Source organism: Pogoniulus pusillus, chromosome 39, assembly GCF_015220805.1.
Source record: "Pogoniulus pusillus isolate bPogPus1 chromosome 39, bPogPus1.pri, whole genome shotgun sequence".
In the NCBI taxonomy this organism is placed as follows: domain Eukaryota; kingdom Metazoa; phylum Chordata; class Aves; order Piciformes; family Lybiidae; genus Pogoniulus; species Pogoniulus pusillus.
The window spans coordinates 327,734-349,545 of record NC_087302.1 but is presented as its reverse complement, the minus strand read 5'-3'; the positions used below and the strand labels follow the sequence as shown (position 1 = coordinate 349,545).

General features: G+C 61.3%; 1 protein-coding gene across 4 annotated transcripts; it reads left to right on the top strand.

Moving 5' to 3' along the window:
- Positions 1–1,049: 1,049 nt before the first annotated feature.
- PTPN7 (protein tyrosine phosphatase non-receptor type 7) lies at positions 1,050–16,891 on the top strand. 4 transcript variants are annotated; one of them, XM_064173776.1, is made up of 10 exons: positions 1,050–1,651; positions 8,413–8,617; positions 9,095–9,278; positions 9,717–9,801; positions 10,335–10,411; positions 12,455–12,592; positions 13,300–13,410; positions 13,974–14,131; positions 14,922–15,035; positions 15,523–16,891. In XM_064173776.1, exons 2-10 carry the CDS (start codon positions 8,511–8,513, stop codon positions 15,614–15,616), a joined length of 1,068 nt encoding a protein of 355 aa, XP_064029846.1. In that variant the 5' UTR covers positions 1,050–1,651; positions 8,413–8,510; the 3' UTR covers positions 15,617–16,891. The 4 variants fall into 4 exon arrangements, with proteins under 4 accessions (XP_064029846.1, XP_064029848.1, XP_064029845.1 ...); XM_064173778.1 differs by having other exon boundaries at positions 1,050–1,686; positions 14,927–15,035; XM_064173775.1 differs by having other exon boundaries at positions 1,050–1,686.
- Positions 16,892–21,812: the final 4,921 nt, after the last annotated feature.

Below are 21,812 nucleotides of genomic sequence, written 5' to 3'. Positions count from 1 at the left end.
CCCTCTCTCCCCGGCCCTCCTGACAAGCTCATTTCCTGTCACTGGTGATGGTCTCTGCACCCAGCCAGAGGCCACTGCCTGCTGTCCTCACGAGAAAGCAGCCCAGGGGCTGCCCACCCAAACCCAGCCGAGCTCTGCTGGGGCTGGCAGAATGCCCGCCCCTGCTGCTGCGTGCCATGGTCCCTGCTGCTATGGGGTGCAGCATGCCGAGGCGCCCAGGGCATGGATGCTGTGCTGGGCCTTCAGGATTCTCCATAGAAGCTGCCCTGTCCTGTGTGCTCTGGCGATGGAGAGCAGCAGTTCCCTCTTCCTGCCCATGCACATTGCAGTGTTTTGCAAGCAGGTGCTGCGGGCTGGAGCCTCCTGAGAAATCAGGAGTGTGTCTTGTGCCCTGGGGCAAGCCACTCTTTGCTTCTACCCTCAGGCTTCCAGTGTGAGGCAGATTGCTGGCTCCTGGGGGAAACTGAGGCACACAAAGGCTGACAAGCAGCCCTGCTGGAGGCATGGCACAGGGAAGCACAGGGCAAGCTCAAGTAATGTGTGGGTGAGCAGGATGCTGCCAGCAGTGCTGAGCCTGTGTCCTCTGCCTGTCCTGGGCCTCTTGCTGTGCCTGCTCTGGCATTTGTCGGGTTGAGTCAGAGCCTCAGCACCTTGGAGGCCTGGCCCCACACTGCCTTTGCCCTCACCACTCCATGCATACAGCTAAAATGCACAGGGGGAGCTTGCTCTCACCCGGGGAGAGAAAGAAGCTGTGCAGGCATGGAGCACATACCGGGGGGGGGGGGGGGGGGGGGCGCTGTTCCTTGTGCCCAGACCCCTCTAGCCCACAGCAGCTCCAGCTCTGCAGCACTGCTAGCCCCGCACAGATGCGGCTACTGCCTCACCTGCTTTGATTCCCCCCTTCTGTCTGCAGAGTTGGAGGAAAGCTCAGCTTGTTTGCAGGTGTGGGAGAATATCTAACTCCAGAAACCAGAAGTGGTTCTGCTCGGCAGGCTTGAAAGAAAAAAAATAATAGTTAAGCAAGAAACGCAGGTGCTGAGCACTGCCTTTGGCTCCCCTTGAGGAGAGGCAGGAGCGCAGAGCCTGGCAGGGTGACAGTCCCTGCTCGGCTGCTTCCAGGAGCGGCAGGAGCAGGCTGCGCAGATAGTCCCCGGAGCTGCGGAGGAAGGTCACAGGTCTGCTGGCTGCAGCTCTCCTTGCCCACGGTCAGCCCCATCCCGCGGGATGCCGAAGGCTCCGCAGGCTCCGCGCTCCCGCACAGCCTTCCCCTGCGCGCTGCCAGCCGGCTCGGGCTGCGCACGGCAGAGCCTGCGGGGCGCAGCGGGGCCGAGGCTGTCCTTGGCTGCGCCCGGGCAGGCGGCACTGTGACGCAGAGCCTCTCCTTACCGGGCTGCAGCGGGGCAGGACCGGGCTGCACCCTCGGCCGGCTCTGCGGATGCTGGGGCTGGCCGCACCGGGAGCTGCTCACACCTGCTGGGAGCTGACCCTTTTGCGTGCCGAATCCCCGGGCAGCTGCTTCACTTTCAAGCCCATGAGCGATGCGCAGGCAGCGGAGGAGCTGGGCTGATTTCCAAACGCCTGCAGGACGTCCTGGGCTCCCAGTCGTGCCAGCAGGAACAGGACCAGCCCCTTCCGAGCACGGGACCCAAAGGTGATGGAGACCCAGCAGGACGAGGCCATGGTGTGGTAGGCAAACCCCAAGGGAATGAGGATGTGGTGTTCTGCGGGCTAGTTTGGTGCCTGCCTGTGTTCAGGTGACTTTGAATGCTGCCTGGGGAGGTGCTGGGGTGCGTGGCTCAGGGCAGCAGGGCTGCAGAGAAGGGTCGTGCTCAGGAGGGCAGGAATGGGAGTAAAGTCTGACTGGGCTTTAGTGAGGAGAACTTCAGTCTGATGCTGGGAGCTGCTCTTTGCATGAAAGGAACTAGGAGGACATGGCCAGGGGATGCTCAGGGCACAAGCTGACCCCATGGAAGTGGAGCTGTAAAATACAGCCAGCAAGCACCAGTCAGGGACAAATCCAGGTCTCTCCCTCCAAAGCACCAGCTCCATAGCATCCCCATGGCCTGCTGGACTTGCTGAAAACAAAACCACAGCCATATACCCCTTGAAGATCTCTGAGGCTCTTCTACAAACGTCACCAGTCCCTGCATGCCAGCTCCTGACAAGGCACACAGGGATCACGTACTGCTGGGACCCTTTCCTCTGTGCCTGCCTCTCCAACACCAGGCCACTGCCATCCCTGTACCACTCTGGATGTCATCGTCCCCTCCTGAAACACAGACATCAGACCAGCCCACTGTGCTCGGGGGCTCTGGGGGTGCCACGAAGGGTTGGTGCCTCTGGGACCAGGTCTTGTGGAGGCAGAGAGGCAGTGTGGCCGAGTCAGGAATTTGATACACAAATAGAGTTTCCCACTTAATAATAAAGCTGAGCCAGAATCCCTCACGGCCAGGCTGGCTTGGTCCCGCGGCTGTGCTCTCTCTCAGAAGCCGCAGAAGAGTCGCTAAGGGTCGTTAAGGTCTGCACAAAGGACGTTAATGGTGCAGCAGTGCTCCGGAGCTGGGCTCTGTCTGTAGAATCTATCCAGGCCAGGCGGGGGACGGGGGGGGGGGACGGGGGGGGGAAGCCTCAGGCAGGAATGCTCAGGCAGGCAGATCTCCAAGGCAGAACCCCAAAGGCAGGATGTCCCCCAATATTTACACCCTCCCTAGACACAGAGCAGAGTTAGCACTGCCTGAGCACGAAGGGCACAGCCGATCCCAGCCCGATCCCAGCGCGGGCACTGCACGGGCACCCCTCGTGCCTAAGGGCCCCTTGCTGCCCCCTTCACGCCTGCAGGGCAAGGCGGGGGGGGGGGGGGAACAAGGCAGCTTTTCCTCTCCCATTCAAGCCACGGAGGGAGGGGAATTTAGGGGTATACAGGACTCCAGGACAGCAGGGATCTGGGGATCCTTTGCCTGGGGTAGCAAGGGAGGTGGCTGCCCTGGAGTCCTGGTAGCCCATGGCAGTGAACCATCTCTGGATGGTCTGTTCCAACCTGGACACTCTCCTGCTGTGAAGCTAAGCCGTACTGCAAGTCCTCTATGGTGCCACCAGCCCTTTCTTGGGGTGCGGTGCTGTAGGTGCAGCATGGACAAGGGTGGCTCAACAGCTCTGCTAGGCCCCTGGCCTTGCACTAGTGGCCAGAGCAGCTCCTGGCTCTTTGCTGACCATTGCAGCCCTCAGTGCACCCAACCTGTGCTCTTCAGCACAAGCAGGGTGGCAGCATCGTTTTCTAACCATCATTGGTGCAGAGGTGGCCACAAGTGGTGTGGACAGGAGTGTGTGCATGAGCACCTCAGGGGCATCACTGCTCTGCAGGGGCCAGTGAGGGATTTGCATGGACACAGCTGTGCTGTGTGTCACGCTGAGGGGGGTTGCAGCCTGTCCATGTCTCCTGCCATGGGTAGGCAGAGGTGCAGGTGCCATCCCCGGGTGGGCAGCAGCCAGGTAGGTGGGTCCAACAAGGCGTTCGGGTGGGAGGAAGATTGCAGCAAGAGTGGCACTGAGAGCTGAAAAGTGCCCTGGGATGAGTGCTGTGTTCCTGCTCCATCTGCTCCTGCTCTCTTCATATCCAGTCTGTCCTCACCAGCTCCTGCCTCATTCTCTACCATCACCTTTTTTGTGCTCCAAGTCCCCACTGGGCTGGGGCCTCCCATGCTGCCTCCCCTCAGACACAGCCTGAGGTCATGCCTCAGCCTGCTGGCTTTTTGCAGAGAGGAGGGACACAGCCCTGCTGGCCAGGCAGAAGTATGCTGGGGTCCACTCCTGCACCATCAGAGGCACGTGGAGGTCAGGAGGTCTCAGCAAAGCAGATTTGTCTGTCTCTGGGAGCCTGGCCCATGGCACATCCCTGACCACATCTCTGCTTCTCTCCTGCATTCCTTCTATCCTGGATGAATCCTCATGACCAGGACAGTCCCTTCAGGCTCCATGATTGCTCTCTGGGTAAGGAAAAGCCCAAGAGGGTCAGGTGTGGCTCCTAAGGACTGTGTCCTGGATGTCCTTGGTCCCAGCCAGCACAGGTGCATGCACAGCTGGCAGAGCCAAGTGTCCTGGAGCGGCACAGGGGTTTCTGCAGTGCTCCATGAGCCTCGGTACTGTGTTGTGTCAGAGGCAGAGGAAAGGCTGTGCCTCAGCTTCCTCCTCACACCTCATGCGAAGCATTTCCAAGGCACAGGAACAAGCCAGGGCCCAGGGCAGTCAAGCAACTGTTCATAGAATCACAACATCACAGAACTCCTTCTGCTGGAAAGTCCTTTAAGATGACTTTACTCTGCTGAGACCCCACCTGGAGTCCTGCATCCAGCTCTGGAGGCCCTGGAACAAGAGGGCTGTGGAGATGCTGGAGAGTGTCCAGAGCAGGGCCAGGAGGATGCTCAGAGGCTGCAGCAGCTCTGCTGTGAGCGCAGACTGAAAGAGTTGTGGCTGTGCAGGCTGCAAACGAGGAGGCTCTCAGGTGACCTTCTTGTGGCCTGCCAGGATCTGAAGGGGGCTACAAAAAAGCTGGGGAGGGACTTTTGAGGCTGTCAGGGAGTGCCAGGACTGGGGGGAATGGAGCAAAGCTGGAGGTGGAGAGAGTCAGGCTGGAGGTGAGGAGGAAGTTGTTGAGCAGGAGAGTGGTGAGAGCCTGGCAGGGGTTGCCCAGGGAGGTGATTGAGGCCCCATGGCTGGAGGTGTTTGAGGCCAGGCTGGCTGAGGCTGTGTGCAGCCTGCTCTAGGGTAGGGTGTCCCTGGGCATGGCAGGGTGGGTGGAACTGGATGATCATTGAGGTCCCTTCCAACCCTGACTGATTCTGTGATTCTATGGTTCTATGATCCAGTCCAGCCAGGCTCTAACTCTATCAAAGCTGCTGCTAACCCTTGTCCCTCAGCACCACATCTCTGCTTCTGAAACCCCTCCAGGGATGGGGATCTGACCCCCTCCTTGGGCACCCTGTTCCTTTTGCATCCTTCACTGAAGCTTTCAGGAGGGTTTCATGACCAAAACCAAACCTGGCAGGAGGAGGAAGGGTTTTAGTGCTGAGGGGATCCCAAGCCCTTTGAAATGGCCATCAGGAATCCCACTGGGCCACAGGTGCTCCAGACTGGCCCCACACAGGCAGCTTCTGGTCTCCACAGACATTTCTTCCACCCCACTTTTGCAGCTTGATAGAATCCCTGAATGGGGTAGGCTGGAAGGGTGCTCAAAGCCCAGCCAGTTCCAACCCCCACCATAGGCAGGGACAGCTTCCCCTAGAACAGGTGACTCAAGGCCTCATCCAACCTGGCCCTGAACACCTCCAGGGAGGTTGTGGAGCACAGAAGCACAGAATGGGATCATAGATTCTGTGCTCCGCAACCTCCCTGGGCAACCTGTGCCAGTGTCTCACCACTCTCGCTGCAAAGAGCTGCTTCCTAACATCCAGTTTCAGTCTTCCCTCTGCCAGCTCAAACCCATTCCTCCTCCTCCTGCCATTCCCAGACTTTGTCAATCCCTCCCCAGCCCTCCTGTAGCCCCCTTCAGATCCTGCAAGGCCACTCCAAGGTCTCCTGGAAGCCTTCTCTCTGCAGGCTGCAGAGCCCAAACTCTCTCAGCCTGTCCTCAGAGCAGAGCTGCTGCAGCCCTCTCAGCATCTCGGTGGCCCTGATATTGTCTCTCAGATAAAGTCCTCTTTTGGTGACAAGTTCCCATTCCCTTTGGGCCCAAATCCAGCTACCAAGGGCCTGCTGCCCTCCAGCCTGCTGCTCGCTGCGCTCTGTGCAGAGGAGCAGGACATGCTGTGGTGCCACTCGGGCATACAGCAGGGTCCCTGGGCAGCCCAACTCTGGGAGCCGGAGCCCTCTGCATGCTGCTAAGGTTTGTGGATGCTCCCTGCACCCTGTAGGGTCCGTGGGGGTTTAGCTCTCTCCATCCTGCCTGTCACAGGCACCTGGCAGTTGCACAAGGTGTGGCGAGTGTGGGGACGTGGATGTCACTGGCATGCCCAATGGCCTGTGTGTGCTGGAGGCTTCGTGGCATCTGCCCCCATGCCATGCTGAACTTGTTCCTTGCTTGTCCCAGTGCCAGAGGAAGAGGTCTGAGCAGGTTCAGGTCAACAAAAGGCAAGAAGGTTTGCCCCAGGACTTTGCATCTTGGCCTCGACCTCAGGGACCCGTTGAGCTCAAAGCCACCCAAGTAGGAGGGGTGTCCCTGAGGAGCTGGCAGCGTGGCCCAGGCAGAAGGCACTGGGGCTGTGAGGTCCGTGGTGGCTGGTGGGGGTGCAGCAGGAGCTGCTGCAGCACGGCGGGGTGGGGGCAGAGGAGGAAGGAAGCCTGCAGCATCTCTGCCCAGGCAGCAGCAAACAGGAAGAGTGGCAGGGCTGAGGCGGCAGCAGGCGTCGGAGGAAGGATGTGCAGCGTCCCGGGGCAGACCTGTCCTACCTGTGCTGGACCCCCCGGGGCCATTCCTCCCCAAACACAGCCCCTTGATGCCCTGCGCGAGGGAAGCTTCTGCATCTCCTCCCCAGGTGCCATGGGACGATCCCAGGCACGGAGGAGTGGCAGGTGGCACCCAGAGGGACACTCTTAGGGGAACGGTGGTGTGGTACAAGGACCACAGCAAACGTGGGCTGGCACCGAGGGTGCGAGTGCCCAGCCCCGGCTCACCACGCAGCAGGAGGGGTACGGTACGGTGGGTGCACAGCCTGAGCGAGGGGACACGGCCAGGGTGGCAGGGGCAGGAGAAGCCATCCCGGTCCCCGCAGGGCAGGTGGGGTCTGATGTAACCAGAGCAGCACCGCCGCGTCCTGCCGGAGGCCTCCAGCCACAGCCCAGGGCTGCCCCTAACCTCCGCGCCCCGCGGGCCGGGGCCGGCACCGGCCGCAGCTGGCGGCAGCGGGCACCAGGCGGTGCCCGTGGGGGCTGCCCAGGAGGCGGGGGCAGGCTGGGGGGCGCAGGGGCCGCGGCGGGGCCCGGCGAGGCTGTGGCCGGTATGTGCGTGGGCGGCGAGGCGGGGGAGAAGGAGGGGAGGAAGCGGCAGAGCAGCAGCTCCTCCGATAGCAGCTTCCTGCACGCTTCGCAGCCCGCGGCCCGACGCACAGCCCCGGGCTGCCGCCGCCGCCGACGGAGCCCACGCCGCAGGTAGGCAGCGCCGGAGCCTGCCCGTGCCGCCCGCTGAGAGGGCATCCCCGCCGGGCCCTGGTGCCTGTGGGCAGTGGGCATGTGCTCATTGCCGGGCAGGCCCCATCGGGGCTGGGATGCTGGGCAGGGTGATGAGGATGCTCTCCTTGCGGGCACCGGCAGCTGGGGCACTTCCCGGGGCTTTCCTGCCTGCCAGGAGCTTGCCCAGGGCACCTGCCGGTGTTTGCTGGGCAGCGCAGGGGTGGCTGCTGCGGCCGGAGCCTGCTCTGCTCCCTGGGCTGTGGCTCCTGGGGGGCAGCCACTCACTCTGCCTGCCCCGCAGCGCAGAGCAGGGGCACTTTGCCTGGGGCATGGGTGCGCTGTGCATGGCAGCAGCAGAGCCACCCCCACAAACACCACTGGGCAGCAGGGAGTCTGCAGGAGCATCTCCTGCCCTGGCCACGTTCCCGAGTGGCACAGCCCCAGCGTGGGCTTGTTTCTCTGCAGGGCCTCCCTGAGCTGAGAGGGCTCCTGAGACCTCACCCCAGGCTGCTCTGCAGCCTCCCCTCGGGATGTCTCCTCTTCCTGGAGGGGGCTGGGGAGGAGAAGGATCTCCACAACCCCAAGGGGCTACCTGCACCCTGAGGATCTCTGCCCAGCGGCAAGCTGCATCTGCCCATCCCTGCCAGGGGCCATCCCGGTGCTGGTGTCCTGACACCCCCTGCAGCTGGGCTGTGCCATCCTTTCTTGCTCAGCCACGCAGACAGAGCAGTTTCCTCTTGACAGCTGCTGAGACCTGTGGGAAAGGGGAGTCTGTCTCAGGACTGTTCCTGCCTCCCCAGAGCCAGGAGGCTGTTGAAGCTGCCTGGTCCTCTGTCTGCCAACAGCAGGAGCTGGCCAGGCTGCTTGTGGTGCCTACAGCCCACACCGGCTGGGTGCTGCCGTGGGTCCCCCTCGCTGTGCCCCTCGGTCACCGCAGACATGCTAGGGAAGGGGTGGTGGAGGGCACCTTGAGCTCCCCTCAGACCAGACCAGGTTGTGTGCGTCCTCTGCTTGGTACAGGCAGAGGGCTGCTGGAGCCATGCCCAGGGTGGGCAGTGGGTGCCTGTGCTGCAGGTGCCCAGGGGGTGAGCACGCCTGGAGCTCTCCCCTGCCACTCACCTAGATGCAGGGCCTGGGGATCTTGGTTCTAGGGCAGCTGAAGCTTTAAAACCTCTTCCTTGCTCAGGCACCATCTGTAGGGCCTTCCACTGAGCCTCAGAGGTCCTCTCAGATCTGCCTTTTCCTTTCCAGCTGCTCCTCATCCGATGGCTCCCTGAGCCCCCGAGCGCTGAGGGTCTCCTGCCCCCACTCCCCGTGCCTCGGGACAAGGGCCTCGTGGCTGCCCCAGCATGGTACAGGCCTGCTTGGTGTGCTCCAGAGTTCCTAAGGGCAGCTGGGCAGCCATGGAGAAGGCAGACAAGGCCAGTCCCTCAGCCAGGAAGCGCCTGCAGGAGAGGTGAGCATGGCTGGGCAGCCCCCGCAGCAGGCAGTGCCCTTGCAGCTGCCCACAGCTCTGCTCAGCCCCAGGCCTTAGGCTCTCCCAAGCTTCCTTCCCCAACCCTGCCAGCCTGCTGCCTGCCAACCTCTGCAGATGCCAGGTCTGAGCGTGGAGGCAGCCCTGACCCTTCCAGCTCAGCCTAGGCCAAACCGAGGCACCACCCTCGTGGGCTTCCCAGCCAGAAGATGCCAGGCTCAGCTGATGCCCTGTTCCTCAGCCCCTGCCTCTTCTGGGCCTTTTGCCCATCCCTTCTCCTCATCCCCTGATAGCCTCTGCCTGCCCTTTGCTCCGTGTGCCTGACAGCCTGGCAGGAGGGGCTGTGCCCCTGTCCCAGGGTGGCAGCAGGTCAGCTGGGGACCCCTTTGCCCGGCAGGAGGGGCTGTGCCCCTGTCCCAGGGTGGCAGCAGGTCAGCTGGGGACCCCTTTGCCCGGCAGGAGGGGCTCCAACGTGTCGCTGGTGCTGGACATGAGCTCCCTGGGCAGCGTGGAGCCGCTGCAGGCTGTGTGCACGCCGCGGGAGGTGACGCTCAGCTTCCTGAGGACATCCAGCCACCTGCTGAGGAAGGAGGAGCTCCAGCAGCGTGCCCAGAGCCTGGCACAGCTCCAGGAGGAGTTTTCGGTGTGATGCTCCTCTCGTCTCTCCCTCTCTCCTCACAAGACAGGTGGTAGGGGTTGGCAGTGGGGACAACTAGCAGGGGTCGACATCTCTGAGGGAGGCTTCCAGCCCAGCTGTGCCCCACACTGCTGGCAGCAGGGAAGGGGATGTGGGCCAACAAACATGGGGGCTGACCTGGGTGTCCCCTGACTGTCCCCTCCCTGGTGCCCACAAATCCCTTTTGAGTCCCTTCTGAGTCTGTCCTGGCCTCACATGAAGCTGTTTCCCCAAGGGGGCCTCTCTGGAAGGTGTCCCACCACACCTAGGGGAAGGACAGAGCTTATCCCAGGAGCTACCTGGGATGCTGCTGCTGAGTGCCCAGGGCAGCCTCTCAGTGCCTGTGCCACAGAGTGGGCACACAGGCAGCAGGGGGGTCCCTAAGAGCCTTTCTCTGCCCTGCAGAAAATTCCACCCAACTTCGTGAGTCCCGAGGAGCTGGAGGTCCCTGGGCATGCCTCCAAGGACAGATACAAGACCATCCTCCCCAGTATGTGCCGCTGCAGCCTTCGCCTCCCAGTGCCACCTGCACTGCCCGAGGGGGTGTGCGTATGGGGGTGTGCATGGCAGAGGGGCGGCTCAGGGCAGTCTTGGCACTAAGATGGGCACCCCTGGGTGCCTCGGGTGTTCCTGCTCTCCGTGTTGCAGCATCTGTGTCACTGGGCGTGCCCCCTGTGCAGCAGGTGACAGCTCAGCCTGGGCTGCTGCTCCCACCGTGGGGCTCTGTGTGTCCCAAGGGTCTGCTGCTGGAGCTGTGAGGTCTGAACATTACAGGACTCGGTTGGGCTCTGGCTGGGCTCGGTGGGAAGTCCCCAGAGGGTCAGGAGTTAGCCCACACTGAGGCACAGACAGGTGTGGGCATGGCTGCTTGTGCCCTTCCGTGGCAGCAAAGGCTGAAGTGGGGCATGAAGAGGCCCAGGGTTGGGTGCAGACAGCTCTGAGCCTCTGGAGCTAAGGCAGGGGGGATGGGCAGGGGCAGGCTCTGCAAACCTGTCCCTGGGAGGTGCCTGCCATGTTTTGCAGATCCGGAGAGCCGAGTCTGCCTCAGGAGGGCAGGCAGCCAGGAGGAGGGCAGCTACATAAATGCCAACTACATCACGGTGAGTGCTGTGCCCGCCCGGAGAGCAGCTGCCAGCTGTGAGCCACAGCTCACCAGGCACCAGAGTGCGAGCTCCTCAGTGCTGCAGGTGCCACACTGGCACTCACAGTCAGGCACTGACTGGCACCTTGTCCCTGTGGTTGCCCTAGGGTAGCAGTTTTACCTCACCACCTCTTTCTGAGCTGGAGAGAGCTGCACAGGGCAGAAATGCTCTCCCTTCAGGTGGGGAAGTCTCCCGAGGTGGCTGCCCTCAGCCCCCACTGCCTGATCCAGCTGGGCACTCACATGGGCTCCCTTGCAGTGCCTTCTCCTCGTGTCCCAGGCCATGGCAGCCTGGTGCTGTCCAATCCTTGCATGCCCAGGAATTTGCTATCAGGGGGTTGCTGCAGTTTCCCAAGAAGAAAGCTACCAAAGGGCAGGAGGTGGCACTCCTGTGGCACCCACTCAGGCCCTTTTCTAGACACTGACAAGTCCCTAGCCCCAGGGGTGTTCCTTTAGGCAGATCAGTCTGCAAATAACCCCCTCCAGCCTGCAGGCTCACTTGTGCTGAGCCCTGTGTTACCTTGAATCAGGCTTTGGTGCCAGCCAGATGCCAGCTTTGCCTGTCTGGAAGGCTTCTTTCTGAGCAATTTATCTCCTTGCAGCATCCTTCTCTCTGGGACAGGCCAGAGGTGCTGGGAAGCAGGGGTGGGTCAGTAGCCATTCTGGGTGTGTGGCAGTGAGGAGGGCCTAGGAATGTGGGACTCGGAAAAGGAGCCCAGCAAAGTGCCCTCTGGTGTGCCAGGAGGTGGTCTGAGGGGGCAGGTCAGAGCTGGAGGGCAGTTAGCAGCAGCACCCTGCAGCCAGCCTTGAGGCCTGAGGATGGGCACAGGAGGATCATGCCTGGAGCTGCTGGCAGGCCTGGTGCCCCAGACGAGGACCTGGACATGGCTAGCAGAGGACTACTGCCAGAGCAGCCTTCCTGAAGCAGCTCTGCACCAGGGGATGTGTGCCCTGTGCACAGGCATCAGGACATGCAGCAGCAACTGGCACCCCTCCTGGCTCACTGCAGTGCTGGCAGCAGTGCAGTCACTGCTCAGCCCTGTCTCACCCCCTCTCTGCAGCTGGCATCTCCTGCCCTGCCTTCACTTACCTCTCCGAGGGTCTCGCAGTGCTGGACTCTGAGGACAGCTCAGCAAATTAGCAGCCAAGGCTGCTCCTGGCACGTTTGGGAGCCTAAGGACCCTGCAGGTGTTTGGTCACAGCAGTCCCCACCTGGGGCTGGATCCTTTTCTGCTGAGTCTGTCCCGGGAAATGTTCTTGAGCATGAGGAGCAAGTAGGGGGAAGTCTCAACTCCTGGGTTCAGCTTGGGGCCCTCACTCCAAGGACACTGAGGAGCTGGGGCAGGTCCAGAGAAGGGCAACAGAGCTGGGGAAGGGTCTAGAGAACAGGGCTGGGGACAAGCAGCTGAGGGTGAGCAGCCTGGAGAAGAGGAGGCTGAGGACAGAGCTCATTGCTCTCTGCACTCCATGAGAGGAGGCTGCAGCCAGGTGGGGGTTGGGCTCTGCTCCCTGGTAACAAGTGACAGAAGCAGAGGAGATTGTCTCAAGTCACACCAGGGGAGGTTTAGGTTGGAGATGAGAAGAAACTTCTTTGCTTGAAAGGGTTCTGAAAGGCTGCCCAGGGAGATGGTTGAATGCCTATCCCTGGAGGTGTTTGAAGCACTCAGAGAGGAGGTGTTGAGGGACAGGGGTTGGCACCAGCCGTGGCAGAGTTAGGGAATGGTTGGACTGAATGAGCTTAAAGGTCTTCTCCAGCTGGAATGATTCCATGATCACTAACCTGGGGATCCTTGTGAGGAGCTTGGGTGCACAGGAGTTGCTTCCCAGGGTTGCTCCTGGACTGTGGGGCCAGGAGGATGCAGAGGATGTCTGGCAGCTGCTGGCCAGGTCTGTGCAAGCCTTCCAAGCACGGGTTAGAAGGCAGCACTCTGCCAGAGTGGCCTCTGGCTGCCCTCACACTTCAGGCCCCTGCAGTGACACTGACGGGTCCTGTGCTTGGCAGGGCTTTGCAGGGCGGCCCCGGGAGTACATTGCCACCCAGGGACCCATGCTGAACACTGTGACTGACTTCTGGGAGATGGTGTGGCAGGAGGAGGTGCCCCTCATCGTCATGATCACCAAGCTGCAGGAGCGCAAGGAGGTACCAGTGCACGGCCAGGAGCCAGCCTGGGCTGGGCTGGTGAAGGCAGTGACAGGTTCAGAGCCAAGGGTGGGGCTCCAGGAGCTGCTTTTGCTCTGCTGTGCTTTCAAGGGGTACCCCTGAGCTGGAGGGGGAGCTGCTGCCTTATCCCTCCTTACTTGGCCCTCCATGCTCCAGGCACGTTGCCCGCTGGATATTAGGATAAAGAGAGCAGGGCAGTGCCTGGGAGAGGCAGCAGGAGCAGCAGCCAGCAGTGCCCCTCTGGCCACAGGCAGCTCTCCTGGCCATCACTGTGCCCTCCGTGGTGGCCTCCCTGTGCCTTGGCTGGGATCCCTGCAGCACCTGCCCAGGGCATTTGCCCTCCAGCCTGGCATTCTTCTCCCCTTTTACCCCTGGCTGCTGCAGTCTCCCTGCCCTCCACTTCCAGGCTGGGACCAGCAGGAACGGGACTGGCCCTGGCACAGCTCCCAAGGGGCTGTGGAGAGCCACATGGCAGGGGATGGGAGAGGCTGCAAGGGGAGCAGATCTGGGGAGAGGAATCCATCCCTTCCTTAGCTTCCCCTCTGTCACTCCACATCCATCCTCCCCTCCCCCACACACTTCCCCGCTGCTGCCCTTTCCCAAGAGCACTGAGCAGAGGACAGCTCAGACTTCCAGCAGAGGCTTTCAGCACCTCCACAGCCGCAGGCTCTGCCTTGTTCTTACAGAAGTGTGTCCACTACTGGCCCGAGAAGGAGGGCACCTATGGCCCCTTCCTCATCTGCGTGCGGGGGGTGAGCCAGTGCCTGGAGTTGGTGGTGCGGGATCTCTCCATCCAGGTGAGCTCAGGCTGCATCCTGGGGGCAGAGCCCAGCAGGGTCTGGCAGTGCCCCTGCCACCCCCGAGCTCTCTGGTGGGATGGCAATGCTGTAGGACAGCAGAGCAGAGGGTTCATGGCTCAGAGACTTGGGTCCTCTAAGCCCCCTGCCAGAGGAGAGGTCTGCAGGGCTTCTGCCACCCTGAGGAGGCTAAGGGAGCAGAACCCAGCCCCGGGGCACCGAGGAGAGGAGGTCAGCTGAGCACAGCTTCTCCTCCAGCAATCTGCTGTCTGGCTCTCCCTGCGGGCTCTCAGCAGTCACCCCGGGCTGACACTGGCCAAAAGGATCTCGCTGGCTTTGCCTGGACTGTGGGGACAGGACTGGGTCTGTTCCCACCTTCTGAGCTGGGACTTCTCCCAGTGCCCCCAGCCCAGGGGTCTGTCCTGGAAGACCTTCAAAGGATTTATAAGCAAAGCAGCTGATGATGTCTGGCCTCTGTTTCTGCTTGGTTCCATGACTGGCCCTGCCCAGCCAGACCCAGCTCCCATGTCCTGTGTCTGTTTCTCTCGTCTGTGCTGGCAAAGCTTGCAGGTGAGTGCCGGCAGGTCAAGCACATCAGCTTCCCTTCCTGGCCAGACCAGCAGACTCCTGAGTCAGCCAAGCCCCTGCTGCACCTGGTGGCCAAGGTGGAGGAGACTCTGCAGGCTGCAGCAAGCCCAGGGCCCATTGTAGTGCACTGCAGGTAAGAGCTTTCTCCTCACCTGAGCCTCTCTGTGTTCTGCACCTTGGGAAAATCCTGTTTGAGAAGGCTCTGTGGTGCCAAGATCCCAGGGCACAGGATCCCCACAGCAGAGCTGTTCAACCAACAGCTCCTGTCCTGGCATCAGCTTGGTGGTTTAGCATGGGGCATCCTGCCCTGCAGAGAAATCTGCTGTGCACCCAGGGTTGTGGTGGGAGCAGAGGGGTCTGCAGAGCCAACCCCCAGCCAGCAGGGTCACAGCAGAGCCACAGCTCAGGCTCCTGCTTACTCTGCTGCCTGCAGCTCAGCTGGGAGATTTTCCAGGGCAGCCCTCCTGCAGGAGGTGACCTCTGCATATTTTCTCTCCCTGCTGAAGTGAGTCTGGGGCCAAGGGACAGAGCACTCAGCTGCCCCTGTGTCACACCTATGGCTCATGATGCTCCAGGCTGGCTGCCCCAGGGCAGCTCACTTGGTGCCTGGGGTCAGAAGACAGCTGGGAGCAGAGGTGAAGGGGCTGCAGAGACCCCTGCGCTGCACAGGCACAGGGGACACAGACTGCTGCTTCACTTTAGAGCAGCTTCAGCTGGGCTGTGCACCGTGGCAAGGTGCCCTTGCCATGGCAGTGACACTAGCCTGTGCCTTTTGGTGCCAGGCTTAGAAAGTTGGCCTGGTGATTGGGACCACCCTTCTGGGGCTGATGGCAGCAAACCAGTCCAGTAGTGTGTCCATCGTGAAGAGGCTGAGGTCCAGGCATGGGCACTGGCAGTGCTCAGCACAGTGCCCTGTCCCCCAGCGCAGGCATCGGCCGCACAGGCTGCTTCATCGCCACCAGGATCGGCTGCCAGCAGCTGAGGGCCCAGGGGCAGGTGGACATCCTGGGCATCGTGTGCCACCTGCGCATCGACAGGTTGGTGCTCGGGCAGGCCGCTCTGCCAGGCTCCTGCTGCCTGCCTGGCCTGGCAGGAGGGCTGGGGGAGGGCATCACAAGGGGGCATGAGGACAACTTCTGATGGAAACTTTCAGGGCTGCTGCCAGAAGCAGAGGTGTGGGCAGCAAATGGTCCCTGGGCTGCTGGGCTGGCTTTGCTTCCAGGGCTTATGTAGCCCTGGGGAGCTGAGGGAGAGGAGGGCACCTCTGAACCTGGCAGCTGGTCTGCTCTGCCCACTCTGCTGCACACTTGCCACTTTGCAAGGAGCAGTGGCAGAACCTGAGAGCCAAAACAGTTCTGCACAGCCCAGCAGTGCCCCCAAGCCCAGGTACTCCTCGGGCAGCTCTGGTGCCTGTCTCAGGTGACTGTGGTGGGTGAAGCAGGCATGTTTTTGCCAGGGGGAGGGAGCTGGGGATGAGGTTGTAGGTTCAGTGAGGTGTGAGTGGGCCCTGCCTTTCCCTTGCAGAGGTGGCATGATCCAGACCAGTGAGCAGTACCAGTTCCTGCACCACGCACTGGCTCTCTATGCCTCCCAGCTGCCGGGGGTGGGAGGCCTCTAGCGCAGGGCTCCCGCTGGGCTGCCAGCTCCACACTCGCACCTCTCCAGCACCCGCCTCAGGGATACCTCCACCCTTCCTGCTGCTGTCAGGCCACAGAGCAGCAACAGGAGCACCCCTCAGGATAAGCACAGCCGAGCAAACTCGTGGGGATCATGGCCTTGTGAGCCTGGGGACAGCCATGGTTTGGGGGGTTCAGTGGGTGCTCAGGGTGGGCACTGCTGCTGGCTTGAGGCAGACTGCACCCACAGAGGGGAGCTCTGGCTTTCAGAATGTGCAGTGTTTTCTCCTCAACCAGAAAAGCAAGCTGGGTGGTGGAGCTGAAGCTGGGTGGTGGAGCTGAAGCTGGGTGGTGGAGCTGAGCTGGGTGGTGGAGCTGAAGCTGGGTGGTGGAGCTGAGCTGGGTGCTGGAGCTGAGCTGGGTGGAGGAGCTGAAGCTGGGTGACAGAGCCGAAGCTAGGTGGAGGAGCTGAAGCTAAGTGAGCCCTGGGAGCAGGCTTTGCCTTTCAGCTGCACAGGAGAGTGTACCCTGATGGACCCAGAGCTGCTGCACTCACACTGCAGACAAAGAGCCTCTCCTGACCACAGCACCTGTGGTCAGGCCTGGGTACTGCTCCCCCACGAGCCCCCAAGCTCCTCTGGCTGGAGGATTGGTTACAGGAGATGCACAGTTGGTTGCCTTCCTTATGCAGTTTGCGTTTCTCTCCAGCCTCGGCGCATGGCAGGACCCTGAGCGGGTCTGGCCAGCAGTGCACTCCCAGTTCCCTCTGCTGGAGGTTCACCTTCTTGCTCCTCTGCTGAAATCAAAACGAAATAGTGGTTGGGGGGACTTGGGTTGGGATTTTTTCCGCTGGCAAATTGTGGGGAGAGGAAGAAGAGGGAGAAACATTTTGGCACAAAGCATGGAGATGGAAGCATCCTGTAAGATCTCTTTGAGCCATTCCAAATTGGCTTTCATCTGCTGGGCACTGCACAGCCTCCTGGGCACTGAGGACTGTTAAGGAGCTGGGGGCTGCCTCACCTGTGCCTGCCACACCCAGCTCTGCCCTGGCCCACTCTGGCTGAGATCCAAGGAAAAGAGTCAGTCCTGCTGAGAGAGCCTGAGCTTGCCTCGGCCCCCTGAGCATCCCCAGCCCAGGGCTGTGCCATGGGTCCCCCTCCAGCACTCTGTGGGCCCACAGAATGCTGCTGAAGGGCTGCCCAGGGTTGTGCCCTGGTGCCCACTGGCTCTGTGGCTCTCCTGGGCAGACAAATGGTTGAATAAAAAGAGAAGCTTCATCCTTGAGTCTACATTTTTCCTGACTTGGCATCAGTCCAGGAGGGGCAGTCCTCACTGCCCCTCAGTGTGTCACCGCCGCCGATCCTCTCCTTGCTCCTCTCCTACTCTCAATGGGTCAGCCCTGGCTGGGGGTGGGCAGTGAGCCACAGCAGCTTCTCCTCTCTCATCAGGCTGGGCATGAGCAGAAAGCCCACAGACAGCAGATGCCCCACTGCAAAAATACCCAATGGCAGAGCAACTGCCCTGTCCTGCCGAGCCCTGCTCAGCCTCAGCAGTGGCTCTCCTGTGTTTGCACCCTCTGGGGGGCACTTGCTGTAGCCCTGGGAAGCAGCTGCTGCCTGCAAGGAGCAAATCCTTTTGGAGAAGGATCTCAGAGATGGAAGAGTGACAGACAGTAGGAGACCCTCTGCTAACACAGCTCTGTCCCATGGCACCAGGGATGAGACCACTCTGGCCCTGCAGCAGGAGCACCACCAGGTGTGAAGCAGTGTCCCTCACTCTCTGGATCACCCTGGCAAAGCAGCCTCCTTGTGCCTGCTGCCAGGTCACCCCTTCCTCTGCCACTGAGCTTGCCCAGCCAGGGGCTCTGGGGGGGAACTTCTGCCTAGTCCCCAGGATCTTGGAGAGACTGCAGAGCCTCCACTTCAAAGGCCAAAGCATGGCTCAGGGCTTTGCCTTCTCAGTTAATTTTATGCCACGCTCTTGCTTTGAGACTGCCTCTGAAGCCACCAATCCCAGTCTGGAGTTATCTAAGACAGACTTCATGCAACTGGCCCCCAGTGTCCTGCTCTCCAACTCTTTCCTCCCTACACTGCCATCAGAGGGGAACTGAGGAGCCTACAGACTGCACCAGGATAGTCTCCCTGTAGTCCCTGGACAGCAGTACAAGCACCACCTTCTCATGCTTTCAGTTTGTGATCCAGAGGAGAGTTTCCAGGGCAGTCTTGCAGCAAGACCTGTGCTGAGGGTCTCCCAAGGCACTCAGGAGCACTGCTGGGGCCAGCAGCTGGGCAGAAAGTGTTGTCATCCCCTCTTAGATTCCCCATCCAGTTCTGGGACTTGTGCCAGCTCAGCTGCCTGCTGCAGGGGGTGATCTGTTTTCCTGTTGCTCAATCTGTTTCTGCCAGCTCTGCCCAAGGCCCTATCAGGTCACTGCCACTGCACTATCTCAATATCTTTCCATTCTCTCTGTGTCCATTTGCCAGGCATTCCCCAGGGCTGTGCTGGCTCAGTGCCCCTGCGATTGCAAAACCTTATCCTGGGGCTCACCTGATGGCAGGGGTGAAGCAGGAGCTGGTGTCAGGCTCATAGCTATGTCCTGGGAAGCTGCTTCACTCTACCTGACTGTGATGTGCCCAGCAGGGAAAGGACTCACTGCAAATTCTAAGGTGTCCCCATGTCCCAGGATGAGATCAAATTCCTGATCAAGCCATGGCTTTCATCAGGGCCAAGACTGCTCATGTTCCCCATTCCCCTCCCCCTGGAATGGACCCAGCAGTCTCCTTCCTTCTCATGGACTTTCTGTGCCTTGCTGGAGGTGCAGCCACACTGCCAGCAGGCAGGCAGCTCTGGGACTGGGCTGCAGACTCCTGTGAACCATGGCCCAGTAGGCCAGGTCCTGCTCAGGGTTCAGGAAAAGTCCTTTTCCACGTGGCCTGGAGTTTCCTATGCTGCTAATCAACTTCCTACCCTGGTGACAACTCTCCAGGCTGGAGGGTGCCCTGGAGGGCAGTTACAAAGTGTGGTGGCCATGTGGGGCACATCACTGGAGCTGCACCTGCAGGCATTCCTAGTGGCAAGGAGACCCAGGGTGCTCCCAATGCACTCCAGCTGATGGAGAGCACGAGTGACTGCAGTGTCGCCTGAGCACAGCAGGGCACCACAGCAGGGCACCACAGCAGGGCACTACAGCAAGGGCACCACTTTGCCCAGCAATCAGCAAGTGAGACATTGGTGTAGCTGTGCCCAGCCCATTGTTTTGGTATTCAGAAACAGCTGTCCACTGAAAAGTCTCCATCAGCACCCTTGTGGACTCCAGGGAAGCCAGGACCAAGCCATCAGGCAGAAAGGAGACCTTCCAAGGCATCCTTTGACATCTCAAGAGCAGGGGCAAAGGCCCCATGAGGGGTCCATGGACAAAGGTGTACGCAGCAGCACCTCAGCCAGCACCAGAAGAATGGGTTGGCCTGGTGGCCAGGAGTGCCAGGGAAGCCACAGGAGTGGCATCTGCTCATGCTGGTCTGTAGTGGCCCAGTGCTTACAGTGTGGGATGGGGGAACCCAGAGGAGAAGCCATCCCTCGCCCATGGCAGCAAGGGCACAGCCTGGGCAGTCAGTTTCTTTACGGAAGTTGGTTGAGGAACCACAGTAAATCCTTTTGGCAGCCTCAAACCTGCTCTTGTCCTGCAGAGGTCCTGCAGCAGTGCCCTCACACAAAGTGCCCTGCCCAGGCTCACACTCCTGGCATGGGGGCCATGGGGTGGCATCATGGGGTCAGTGCTGCAGCCATGGGCACTGACTCCGGATTGTGCATCCTTCTGTCTGCCACCATGGGCTCCTCTGCAGGGAGCAGAGCTTGAGCCTTCCTAGTCCAAACCAGCAGCACACAGACAGGTATCTCCAGAGCTGCCAGGCTTGGCCTGAGAGCCTTTCCCTGCAGGGCATAAGGGAGGTGAGGGCAGGTGGAAGGGAGCTGGTACAGCATAAGCATTTTGCTCACCTGCTTGTGGGGATGGATGCCTCCAGACCCCCGCTCTGCTCTGAGGGGAGGGTTTTGTTTGAGCCCCGGGGGGAGCAGCCCCCAGGCAGGGGCTGCAGTGACACTCTCAGGAGCGCTATCAGGAGGCAATCTCTGCTCACAGCTCCAGTGCCACAGGCGCTTTGGGTGGGAAGCCCCAGACTGGTGTAGGAACATTCCCTGGGCTGGAGCCCACAGTGATTTCAGGCAGAGATGACACTCGAGAACCGAGGCTCAGCTCATTTTCCACTGGTATGTGGAGTAATTACAGAGGGCAGCAATATTCCTGCTGCCTTCGGCCTCCCTTCCAGAGCACAGAGACCCCCAGCAGCTGCAGCACCTCTGAAAGCAAAATGCTTTCTGTCTCTGAAAACAAAGGCAGCTTCCCAGGGACCTACAGCACACGAGGGAAGCTCTTTGGCCCCATTCATTGTCACATGCTGTGAGGAAGTCCCAACCACAGCCCAGTTTCTCCATTGTCTGCACACGCAGGCAGCCCCGGCAGTGAGTTCAGCATCCTCAGGTCCTGTTGTAGCAGCTGGAGCAACCTCCTCTGCATATGGGCTGGAATGAAGGCCCTGCCTCTTCACCCCGCTGTGAGGGCACTGCCAGTGTCCCTGCCTGCCAGCCCTGCCTTTGGGCCTGGCTCGAATCCAGCCTGGATGGGCTGAACCTGGCCAGCAGCAGCCTGCTCGGAGCCCCGTGCAGCCGTGCGGGAGGGCAGAGCAGGGCGAAGGCAGCACAGGGAGCAGCTCGGCAGCCCCTGCAGACCAGCAGGGCTTAGCTGGGTGCAGACGAGGGAGGCTGAAGCTGCAGGGCCCAGCAGGATCTCTGCAGGCAGCGCTGCAGAGGGGTGAGCAAAGCTCTGACAGAAGCATCCCTCGAGCAAGCTCAGCCTCTGGGCTGTCTCAGTCCTGCCATGGCAGGGGGTTGGTCCCTTCCAACCCCTACCATTCTGTGCTGCTGTGACTCCAGATGTGGCCAGTCCTCGCTCCGCTCTTCTCTCCTGGATGCTTGGCTCTGCAGAGCTCTTGTCTTGAGCGAGCCAAGGGTAAAGCAGTGAAACGTGCAGCCTGAGGGCAAAGTGCCAGGCCAAGGCCCAGCCTCCACATCTACAAACCCAGAGGCTGGGGGATGAGGTCCCCTCCGTGCTGCGAGGTCCCCTCAAGCCATGCTGCACCTCCCACGGCATCACCTCCAGGTCACCCTGTGAGTGTCTGCTGAGCCCTGGGAGCTGTGGTCCCTGCTGGGCCCCCACCAATGCTGCCTGCTCACTTGGCCCTTCCTCAAGACCGGTGCAGGGCAGAGTGGCAGAGAGCTTGGTCCTGCTGCACCGCCCAGGCTGCCTTGGCCCCTGGCCGGGGACGTTGTTCACACTGTGCCCATGTCTCAGGCAGGTGGTAATGGGGACAGGGGCATGGGCTGCAGGGGGGCTGGAGGGCAGGGGAGCAGACCCATGGGCTGGCCTAGCCCTACTGTGGGTGCCAGGGAGCCCTGTGGGACTGCCGAGTGCGTGAGGAAGCTGGAGTCCACTGGAGGAGACACAACACACAGGGCTGGGGGTCTGCCCTGTGCGGTACGGCTGGAGGGGGCAGGTGCCAGCTCTGCCCCAGGGTGCAAGACAAATGCTAGCCAATGCCAGGTGCACAGGGCAGGCTTTGAGGGGTCGCTGAGTGCAAAAGGGCACAGCAATGACAGGGACATTGGCTGCAGAAGGTGCAGGACTCAGGAGGGTGCCAGGACTGCAGGGTGCTGGGGTGGCATCGGGGACATATTGGTGCTGGGGACACAGTGACGCCAGGGGCAGAGCTATAGGAGCTGCAGTTTGCAGTACTGGGAGTGTTGGGGTGCTGGGTGCAGAGATGGGGTGGGTACAGGCTGCAGGGGTGCTGCAGGTGCAGGGTTTTGGGGGTGCAGTGTGCGGAGGGTGCAGGGTGAGAGGGGTGCAGGGTTCTGGGGGTGCTGTGGGTGCAGGGTGCGGGGGGTGCAGTGTGCGGGGGGCGCGGGGGGCGCAGAGTGCTGTGGGCGCAGGGTGCGGGGGGTGCAGGCTGGCAGGCCGGAGCGGTGGTGCCGGTCCTGGTGCCTCAGATCCTCCTGTGCGGCAGGGGGCGGCAGTGGCGGCGGCGCCGGCAGCTGTGCGGGCCCCACCCGGCGGGCGCAGGGCGGCGCGCGGCGGTGCGGCAG

Bases quoted from the DNA above. Each gene is read 5' to 3' on its own strand.
- PTPN7 (XM_064173776.1), top strand. From the start codon at position 8,511: ATGGTACAGGCCTGCTTGGTGTGCTCCAGAGTTCCTAAGGGCAGCTGG. The intron at 9,802-10,334 runs GTATGTGCCGCT...CATGTTTTGCAG, and splicing joins ATACAAGACCATCCTCCCCA to ATCCGGAGAGCCGAGTCTGC. The intron at 12,593-13,299 runs GTACCAGTGCAC...TTGTTCTTACAG, and splicing joins AGCTGCAGGAGCGCAAGGAG to AAGTGTGTCCACTACTGGCC.